Source organism: Poecilia latipinna, unplaced genomic scaffold (genome assembly GCF_001443285.1).
Source record: "Poecilia latipinna isolate Pla-1442-1.1 unplaced genomic scaffold, P_latipinna-1.0 Scaffold1588, whole genome shotgun sequence".
NCBI lineage: Eukaryota > Metazoa > Chordata > Actinopteri > Cyprinodontiformes > Poeciliidae > Poecilia > Poecilia latipinna.
In genome coordinates, this window is record NW_015114204.1 from 50,772 (window position 1) to 61,688 (window position 10,917).

General features: G+C 38.3%; 1 protein-coding gene and 1 long non-coding RNA gene across 2 annotated transcripts; both read right to left on the reverse strand.

Moving 5' to 3' along the window:
• Positions 1–2,018: 2,018 nt before the first annotated feature.
• On the reverse strand, positions 2,019–4,638 carry LOC106963850 (uncharacterized). The gene is made up of 2 exons (XR_001428271.1): positions 3,719–4,638; positions 2,019–3,220 (listed from the first exon to the last, which is right to left on the reverse strand). It is a non-coding gene; the product is annotated as an uncharacterized LOC106963850 (long non-coding RNA).
• A 529-nt stretch (positions 4,639–5,167) lies between these two features.
• Positions 5,168–10,661, reverse strand: efna2b (ephrin-A2b; the record flags this gene model as incomplete). The annotated part of the gene is made up of 3 exons (XM_015058991.1): positions 5,168–5,727; positions 8,994–9,059; positions 10,340–10,661. Coding segments are annotated over 3 exons (513 nt in total), but the record flags the coding sequence as incomplete, so codon positions are not given.
• Between the last annotated feature and the right edge of the window lie 256 nt (positions 10,662–10,917).

Genomic DNA, 10,917 nt, shown 5'->3' on the forward strand with positions numbered 1-10,917 from the left:
CATTAGTTGCAACCATAAATTTTTTAGTGGAAAATCTTCAGACATTTAAAGTGAAGAATCTGAGGAACCAGAATAATTGGACTTTTCTACTGGAGACGTCTAATCTTTAGTCTCAGCACTTTAGCTGAGTGATTATTTTATTTTAGATTAGATCCAGATTAATTCATATTAGTCTGAATATTTTAACATCACAAAATGAACAGATTTTCAGACTTCCTGTCGACACAGTTTTGCTCCTCCAGAGGAAATTCAGCTGGAGAAAAAATTCATTTCTGGTCATAAATTTTCATTTAAACTATAAATTATTTAGCAACTAAAGCCACAGACTGTGTGAATTTGTGCTGCTGCTGCTTCTCAGGAGGTCTTTATAATGTTTTCTGGACATTATAGTATCAATATTTTCTGCTTTTTCATAAAAAAATAAGACTACACTGCAAAAACACAAAATTCTGTATTCAAAGTTCTGTAGCTTTTTAGTGCAAATACTTTTACACTGGAAATAAGACCAAATTAACTTATAAGTAACTTTTCTGCATCATTTATTTCTTAATATTGATGAAAGAGTACAACAGATTATTTCACTTATAACAATATATTTTTTCCATGCTGTAAGTGAAATAATCTGTAGAACTTTTTCATCAGTATTAGGGAATTATTAACTTAAAATTAGCCCCGATATCTTTGTAAAAATGTACTTGTAAGTTAGTTTTGTCTTATTTGAAGTTCAATAAAGAATTTGCACTAAAAAGCAGATAAAAATGTTCTGGTTAGTTTTTGTTTTTGCAGTGCAGTCTATGAAAAAAAAATCCTTATTTATGTTTTTGAGTCATTTCTGAAGCTCTTTGCTGAATCTGAGCCTGAAAATCTTCACAATCTGCAGAATAAAATCAATTAGAGGTTTAAAAACATGTATCTGAATACTTTGTGTTGGAGCTGAAAGTAAAAGTACTCGATTACTTCTAGTGTGAGTGTTCTGCGCTCTGATTGGCCGACGGCGGCGCGTTTCCTGGGCGCTGTGCCAAGCTCAGCTGGCCTCCAGGCGCTCTGGCTGACCTCATAATGAGATAATGATGACAATATGGCTGAACTGCGGCGCGCTGGACCGCTGCCACCTTCCCGCCTCTCGCTCAGTGTTCGGGTCTCTCTGTGTCTGGCTGATTCGCAGCAGCAGCGCGGGAAACTCTGGAGGAAGATCTGCAGATGTGACACGACTCCACATGTCAGTGATGAGTTCAGAGGAAAAACTTCCTGTTCCTTTGAGTCAAATTGATTTAGTTTCTCTCTGAACTTCTACAGCAGCTGCTTTTGTTATTTCGGTCTAAATGTTAAATTTAATGTTCAAACTGAGCTTCTCTCTGTTAATTTGTGTTCAGTTTGTCTTTTTAACTCATTTTAAAATTAACAAAGTAATTTTTTTAACCTTTTTTATCATCAAATATTTTGTTCATTCATAAACTTTTAAAATTTAAAATATTTCATTAATTAATATTTATAAACTTTGTTTTGCCTAAAAATATTCCTTTATTCATATTTCTATTCTTTTAGCCTTCCAAGCCTTTAATTCACATTTATGAACATTTTGTTTCCTAAAAATATTTTAATACACATGTATAAACTGTTTTAGATTCAAATATTTGCATAGCAATTTTAAAGTTCTTTTAAAATTTATTTTATTCTTTGCAAATTTTATTAAAAAAAAAAGAAAGAAAAAAAAGGAAAATAACTATTTACAATCTAAAAGTTGTCTCTCAGGTGTTTTGATGAGAAAATATTTATTGTTGTAATAACCAAGAACATTTAAAGGAAGTTTGGACTTAAAACAACAACAACCCTTTTTTTTAAATTAGCACAAGTCATTAGTCTAACATTTAAAAAAATCTCCCTTTAGTGTTAAAAATTAAAATATTTTCATACTTTGCTGTAACTAATTTCAATGTCAACATATTAATTATAAATCAGTTTCTGCCCACTTTATTTTTTTCTATTTCAACTTAAATACAAAATAATTCAGACGAAGCTTTTTGAGTGGAACTTAAATCTTTTTATTAGCAGTGACTTTTTATCAAACACAGGTTCATATTGTAACACTTTCTCTCTGAAATATAATTTATTTCTCCTGCTCATGCAGCGCAGGCTAACACAAGGAGGCCTGTGACCTCTGACCTCTCTGGAGCCAATCAGATAAATGCTTTAACTTTACAACATTACTTTATAAGCATCCAATAAGAAAATATAAAAAAAACAGATTTTTTTTTGTCTTTGAAAGAATAGAATATGGAGACATTTTGATGTAGAAAAACATTTCCTTCTTGAATACACTTAGCTTTATTTTCTGTAACTATTTCTCTTCTTTTACGTTTAGTGCCACAAAAAAACTAAATTCATTCACACAGAAATCAACGTTAACATGGCGAAAGAACCCACTGAACCAGAACCAGCAACAGAACCAGAACTCACAGGACGACAGCGACCAGAATGCATCGTGATTCAGGCAGGAACCAAACAGGAAATAAAACGACAACAAACATCAGACTTTACATCATATATGAGTAATCTCCTGGGTTTCAAAACTACATGGCAGAAAGGAAACGTTTGTTTTCAAAACGTTTTCGCCCGTCCTCCGTCACAGTGCCGCCGTTTGAGATACTGCATTTCCCAGCATGCCCCTGGCTCCTCCGCTCACAAGGACACACCTCCCTCCATCGGGGATGGAAGGACGTCATGAGGTGATGAAGACAACACAAAGTTTGGGGTTTTTCTGATGAAAGGCGTCACCACAAGGTGGCGCTGTTTCGCAGTCATTAAAAATTCAGCACCAGTGGGGGAGGGGGGACCGGGGGGGAGAAAAAGGCCATTTATATATTTGTACATTTGTATTTTTCGCAGGACATTCGGTTTTACTTTTTATTTACAACAAAATGACAAAATTTAGAAAATAAGAAGGAAGCTCCGCCTCTTTAAATCATCCGCCAGCCGCTGGCGGCGCAGCCCAAACCCGACTCCAAAGAAGCATCCAATAAAAAAGTTTAGCAAGTCTTTGGCAGGTTTTCAGGAAGGAAAGGCCGTCGACTGGGAAGGGCGCTGGCTGCTGCAGGGCTGGACGGTTTACACTCCGATTATTAACGATGAAGATCACAGTCAGAGCCGAGCCACGACGTCCACAAACAGTTCACCAAGTCTGAGGAAGTTTAGATGCATCTCAACCAGAACCATCACAAAACTGCAATGGAAATCATGAGAGTCACATGATCAACAACTGGGTTTTACTACTGGAGGAAATGACAAAAGACAACAGGAAGTGTCCACCACAATTTCAAACTATGGTTTTGTCAGCATTAGCAGAACATCGATGTTTTGCTGACATTTGTAGTGGAAACGCAGGTATTGTTTCTACTGACCTTAAAATTGTGCAAATTGGAATTAAGGAAATTTATTTGCTTAATTGGAAACACCAATTTCTAAAAAAACTCCCGTTTTTTGATAAAAAGTTTTTTGCGCCAAGGTGAGGTTGGTTCAAAAAACTGCAAAGGAAACACTTTTTCTAATCACTCGAGCCACATGATCAACAACAGGATGTTACTACTGGCTGAAACGACAAAGAGGATGACAGGAAGTGTCCATTTAATAAAATTTTGAAATTGTAATTTGTCAATGTTAGCAGAATATCGACATTTTGCTGACATTTGTAAAGAAAACACAGTTACTGAGAGCAACACACCTTTCAGCCCGTTATGGCTGACCGATGTGACTCATGAATATTTTAATAACTTTGTGGTTTTGTTAATATTTGAATAACTTTGTGGTTTTTGCATTGATTTTGTTGCCGGTGGAAACCATGTCTCGCTGCGACTGCAATCATCAGTGATTGGAACATGGCCGTCTGTGGGTCGAGCCTTTCCCTGTTCACGCAGACCGGATGAAGTTCCCAGTGATGAGAGCTGGAGACGGTTTCAGTCTCTGATGGGTTTCTCAGGCTGACGCTGGACTCCACTGACCGCCAAGCTGCACAGGCAGAACTGAACCCCGTTTATTCATGAGGGATCCAAAAATAGCACATTTATCTAAAGAACTACTCATTACCTATTTAAACATTGCTTCAATTTATCTCTTATTGCTGTAATTTTTAAGTATTGCAGATTAAAACAAAAAGATTTCATGTATCAAGGAGAAACTTCAGTATTTTGGGAAAGTTTTCCAGACCTGGATCCAGTTTGTTAAAGCTGCAGTGTCGAATGTGGCCACCAGATGGCACTGCTAATCTCTAATGAAACCTTTAAACTGTTTTTAGCTGTTAGATGTGTCAGAAAATTAACATGCATAGATTAAAAAAAATCTATTTTTTATTACTTCATAAATTTATTAAAACCAAACAAATTATTTTTTAAACATAATTCAGCACTAAGTTATTTGTGTAGCAAAAGTATTATTTTGGGAGAGATTTCGGCATAGAAAATGTAAATTTGGTTAAATTTTCCTTCAGGTTCAGTAAATGAAGTTTCTGTTTAAAAAACACAGACCAGTTGGAGAAAGTCTGACTTTCTCATTACAGGTGACCTAGTCGGCTTCCTTGAACAGGTTGGGACAGATCTATGGATAAAACAAAATATGTTCTTTACATTTTCTGAACAAAATCATTCTTAGATGATGAAATTTTAGCTGTTTTAGGGCATCTTGTCTTTTTAAGTCCAAATAAGCTGCTGCTGGCCACGCCCCCAACTGAACGTTTACACTCGCTTGTGATAATGACTGCAAAATTATACAACCGTACATCTTTGAAAAGCAGAACTGGAGCCTCCTGCACAACCAACTAGAATGCATCAAGTGGTTTCTGAATGGGAAGTCAACAACAAAACACTTTGTCTTTTCCAGCAGCCATTGTATAGCGCTAAAACCAGCTGGAGCTCCATTTGGGTTGCTAGGTAACGGGCATAACTCAGCTGGGGTTGCTAGGTAACGGCGAAATGCCCATCAAACGTAACTCAATATTCCAGAGATTTTTGAAACGGCTCATTATCTAGACAACAAAAAACATGAACTTATTACCACAAAACTCCTGGCTGATTTTTTTTAAGCGCTTAAAACTGTTTCTAGAAATTGTTGAGACTCAAATGGAAGCATTAAAATGTGCAACATGTGAATTTTACATGATAGATCCCCTTTAAGGATTTTGCAAGATTTAGTTAGTTTTAATGGAAAAGAGTCAAACACATCGACGTTTCAAAATGCATTTTGTTTTAGGTGATTAACGACTTGTATGGCCTTAGCAGGGCTTATAGAACAGACGTACAAAACTTTGGCATCAACATGAAAATGAACAAAATGAGATTTTAAAAAATGAATGGATTTTTTAAAGAGTTTTCTGAAATGCATAAAATCCAGCCAGCTGTGAACATGGAGGTCAGTGGAGCCTCAGCGTTCAGATCTGAAACAGAGTTTTTACTTTTTTAACAGAAAAGTTGTCAGAAACTCCAGACGCAGCTCCTCCCACTGCCGGTCTCCGACTCCTCATCCACGTCCAGGAAAAGGTCGGAGGTCAGGGAGCAGGAGCTGCACTCGCTTCCCAAATCTGTCCCGGCAGCAGCAGGAGGGAGAGCAGGAGGTGCTACGAGGAGGCGAGGAGCAGGATGAGGAGGAGGGAGAGCAACATGGCGGACGGCAGAGCCAGGCTGCCGCCGCCGGTGGTGTCGTCCGTCAGGAAGGGCTCTGGAGATTCATAGATGGAGTCGTCTGAAAGAGACGCCACACAAACATCTAAATTAATGACGCACCGTCTGCACTTCTGATACCGATATCTGAGGGTCAGTATCGGCTGATACGATACAGAAAATCAGAGCTGAAATGACTTGAAACGCTTCTTTTTTAAATAAAGTTTTACATTTACTCATAACTCTGCACCAGTACAGAAAAATACAACAAATAGCTTCACCAGCTTGGTGAAACACGTAAAAACAACTTTAATCTGTTCAGTCAGGAGTAAAACAGCCAATGTAAAAATAAAAAAGAAATTGAAACTGACAAAAACAATAAATTTAAAATCTTGGTCAAACGTGTAAATATAAATGACAACAAACCTTTTAAATGGTTCATAAACTGAAATTAGGAATTTGAAATAAACCACAAGTCATAGAATTAGGCTGAATAGATGGATTGGAAACAGTCATTGATACCTAATATAGAATCTTGTTCAATATTGTGACAGGTATTAATTTAATCTAATTTAAATCAGGTCCTGAAACATCCAGACGCTTCTGTTGAAGTCATTCTTTCTTCCAATTCTACGGTTTTCATATCAGGACGATAAAAAATAGACGATTAATTTGATCAAACCAAGTGCAGAAAAACAGATAGGATAGTTTGAGAAGCAACAAGTGAGCTGGCGTCAGCCGGGTGGTGAGCAGAAGTGAAACATTGAGTTTGAGTTCATATGTAAGGATAATAACCCCTGGCAGCAGCTGTACTGTTATTAAACTGGGCTCACAATGTGCAATTATTACTGACAAATAATGGATGTCCATGTTTATGAATGAAGTTTATCCAGATCTGCTTTCCTGCTTAGCTTTGTAGAGTCTTAAAGGTACACTATCCAACTTTCTGCTAAACTTCTATTGCGCTAATTTTGTAAACTTTCAGTTGAATAAAGTTTGATGTCTGTTGAGGTTTTGGTTAACTGTTAAAATTCTTCAAGTTGTGTAACATTTATGTTCATGCTCTTATTTTGAAGTCTGTTTATGCAGCAGTTCCATTTCCTCTGTTGAAAACTTAGTGATAATTTTCAGACCTGTGTCTTTTCTCTGTTATTTGGCGACAGCATGTGAAACACCATCATACTGCAGCCAGGCGATGTGCTACACCTGGTGGGTATCAACATTTAGCGCTTTAGCAGGAGCTAAATGCTATTTTGATGCAGCGCTTTAGCTTTAGTGGACCTAATGTTTATAACTGGTGCTATTGGGTTAGCGCAGCTAGCGTTTTAGCTAACGGTGCCGACCGCTGGATCTCATTAACTTCTCAGTGTTTTCTATCAGTATCTGCTTCCTGTTTTCACTGGACATTCATGTTTTCTAGTCACTGGTTCTGGTTCTGATTCGTTTTATAAAAATGACCCGAGTCAGGCAGAACCGAGCCCTGGTACCGTCAGGTAGCCAATGTGAGCCGTTTCATTCCTCTGTGTGTCGGTGCAGCTGTGTGTTTCCTGAACTGCAGAGGTGTTGGGTATGTTAAGCAGCTGAGTGACTGACAGGCCCAGCCGGTGAAAGTCACAGTAATGAGTCTTAAAGCCGTCATCTGCTCCCACAAAGTGGAGATGTGAAAAATACACATGAATAAGATTAGCAACGTCCAGCGGAGGAGAGAGGACGTTTCTTTACAGCAGGAGAAGCAAGTATTTAACACAAACACGCTTCTAACGGGCTAAATTCACACCAGATGTTGGTAACAACCCAAGTAATCCTCTTCACGTGTAAATAAGTGAAAACGATATGGGGTAAGTTCTGATATTTTAGTCAATACTCTGAAAAGCCTCGGTTGGTAGAAACGGCTTCAAGATGTCTCCAGTGTGGAGAAACCAGTTTAAATCTTTGTTGGGTTTGATTTTATGTTCATTTTGCCACATTTGAAGGTTCTGGAAACCTTTGCGATGGATTCTGTTTATATATTTCTAGATTTACTCAGCTGGGATATTTTTACAGTTTAGTCAGGATCACAGACACCAGAAAGTCCAGCAGAAGTTTTTCTTTTCTTCTGTTAAATATAGTAAACAATAAGGCTGGACAACAAATCAATAACAATATATATCGCGATAAACACGCAATAAATATCGATAGGTGTCCGATAGAATATTCAATATATAGAATATTCTCTGAACTCTGACCCAGAACCGCACAGCATTCTGGGAGATGTAGGAAAGGCTTTGACTGCTCAACCTCTCAGTTAGCTAGCACTGACAAAACACTAAATCTTACCAAAACAAACAAATAACTTTCCAGCAATACATAGGAGATTAAGTCAATAATTCCTTCATATTTATGAAACAGCAGCAGATTATTTCACTTCCATCATGATAAAAATGTCTGTATATTTGAACGAGTATTTTTCCATCAGCGTTGTGAAGTTTATCGCCTTCAGCTGCGAAGCTTCAAACCAGCCGCTTTACGCCGAGGAGGAAGGTTTCATTTCAGATGACACTTCTTTATTATTCATGAGTTTTATGAGCAAAGTTGGAACACCTGACCCAGTACAAACTGGTTTCATCCCAGTTTGGTTGAAATAGTGTCTTCAAATTAAACGAAATTGTTGTCAAAATTTTAATTTGTGACAGTGTGTCACAAGTATCATGTTACATAAAATAATCATTCACATAAAGACATCAGTAAATATTTCTAGAGATAGGCTGGTTAAAGGTCAACCAGCCTCTCTACATTTACAAAAATAAAACAAATTTGGTGTCTATGGAAGAAGATTAGAGCCACTACAAACAAAAAATAAAAATTCTGACTTTATTCCCTCAAAATTTTGACTTTAATCTCAGAAATATGAGACCAAACATCGTTGAAGGCAGACAGGTGTGTCTGATTTCAGTTGGTGTGTCAATGTAGCAGCTGTTTATGGAGCTAAATTGGGGCCACAAATTTTGTTCAAAAGAACAAAATGAAACTGAAAAAGTTTGAAACTGAAAAAAAATCTGATAAGTAGTTTTGAACTTTTTTCACATCTTTTTTTCAGTTTTAACATTTTTGGCCCCAGTTTTGCTCCGTAGATATTTGCTGAAGCATGAAAATTAATTAAAATGTCAAGTTTAGGTTAAGATCTCTTATAAAATTACTGTTTTATTATAAATTATGTGAATAATAAAAGGATGTTGGGCATAAAGTGCTAAATGAATCGTTTTTAATAAGTGGGTTTTGTTTCTGAGTTGCTGGTTTTAGCCTTTTAGCTCCTGCAGAACCAGATCTGGACCTTTTGAACATGAAGTTAAAGGTTAAAACGAGACTCACTGCTCGGTTTGACGTAGATCTTCAGCTTCAGGCACGGCTTCCCAGCCAGGTTGGGATGTGGAGACGCTGCAGAGGAAACACAAAGGAAACCAGTTTAAGGCCTCCACATCATAATGGAAACCAGTTTAAAACAGGAAAACGTCGTTTTGTTATTTTAAAACAAAAACAAAACAAACATTAAAGTTCATCATGAATTCATGGTGGATTTTTAAAGTGCACAGAATTTAAATGTGAGAAAACAAAATGGGGGAAGGAAGAAAGACGGAAGGAAGAATGAAAACAAATAAGGATATAGAAGGAAAGAAGGAAGCATCCCGGCCCATCACCCCTCCACCGCCGTGCTTCAGCCTCAGTGTGTTTCAGCCCACATCTCCCTGTGCTTTCCCCCCACAGCAGCGGTTTCTGATCTCAGAATAATTTGGTTTTCCGGTCGCTGAGCCGAATTTAATCCAGCTGAATAAATGAATTTATAAAAAGGTTTGGAATTAAACCTGCAGTTCCAGATTCTTTGTTCTGCTGTTTGACTCCGAGAGAGAGAGGCAGAGAGAGAGAGGATGTTTTATTCATATTTCTGCTGCACACACACACACACACACACACACACACACACACACACACACACACACACACACACACACTCAGAGTCATTAAGTGTCATTTAAAGCAAGCGGCGTTTCTGTCTCTGCTGGAGGCCTTTCACTCCAAACGGGACAATTTAGGAAAATTATTTAGGAAAATTTAGGAAATGTTTTCCAGCTTGGAGGATAAATTGCGTCCAGAACCGTCAGACATCCAGCGAGTTTCTGACGGTTCTGACCCGATCCAGTGAACCCGCCGCGCTCAGACGGAAATGACGGCTTCGTTTTGGATAATTAAATGATTGACTAAATGAATCAGCATATAAAACGACTGAAAGCTGGTTCTGGTCAATCCAATGTACCAGTAAAATAAAAAGTACACCCTGCTGGACCAAAACATTTCATAAAAAGTTAAACACTGTCTTTCATTAAAGATGAAGCCAAGATGGGAAAACTGTGTGGAAAAGTAAGTACACCCCTCCTAACAAGGAGGGAGGGAAGGAAACAAGAAAGGAAGGAAACTTGTCAGCAGATCAGAGTCTAGAAATGAATCGATTAACTCGCTGCTGCTACAAAGTAAAACTCAACAAAAGCTAAAAAAAAAAAAAAAAAAATATTTTCAAGATAAAAATCTGGCCAGAATAAATTAAAAAGTCGTCCAAAAACTCCTCACTTAAACAAAAGAGAACCAACCACGGTTTTCAGCGGCCCAGTCAAAGTCCAGACCTGCGGCTGCGATGTGACCTTCGGTGACCTTCAGGTACTCACAGATGTAGTAGTACTCGTGTCCCGGCCTGAACTCGAAGCCCAGGCTGAAGGGCGTGAAGAGCTGGAACTTCTCGGAGAACTTGAGCGGCCCGTTGGGGCTCTGCGGCCGGTTGCACTCCCAGCGCTTGAAGCCGTTGCGGTAGTGGCTGCAGCTCATGTAGCCGTCGTAGTTCACCATGTACAGGATGTAGTGCTCCATGCGCTCCGCCGGCTCCGGCGCCTCGTAGTGCGGGCAGTAGATGTCCAGGTAGTCGTTGATCGCCACCTCCACCGTGTAGTCGCCCCGGAAGAACCTGAGCGGAAAAACAGACGTTTGACCTTCAGTTCATGTTCATCAGACGAACGAATCTCGGCTCGGCCACAGATCTACGTCGTTTCCTTCAACGGGCTGGGAAACGTCTACGGTTGGCTCCAAACTGTCTGTAGCAAATCGTCGACCCCAGCCAAAAAAACAAACATCCTTTAAAAACTAAAATGAAAAACTTTTCTAGAGAATTTTTTCCCAGCTCCACAATAAATTGAGCATGAAATATTTACAAAATAGTCAGATTTTTGTTTTTTACAGTAATGGAACGTGT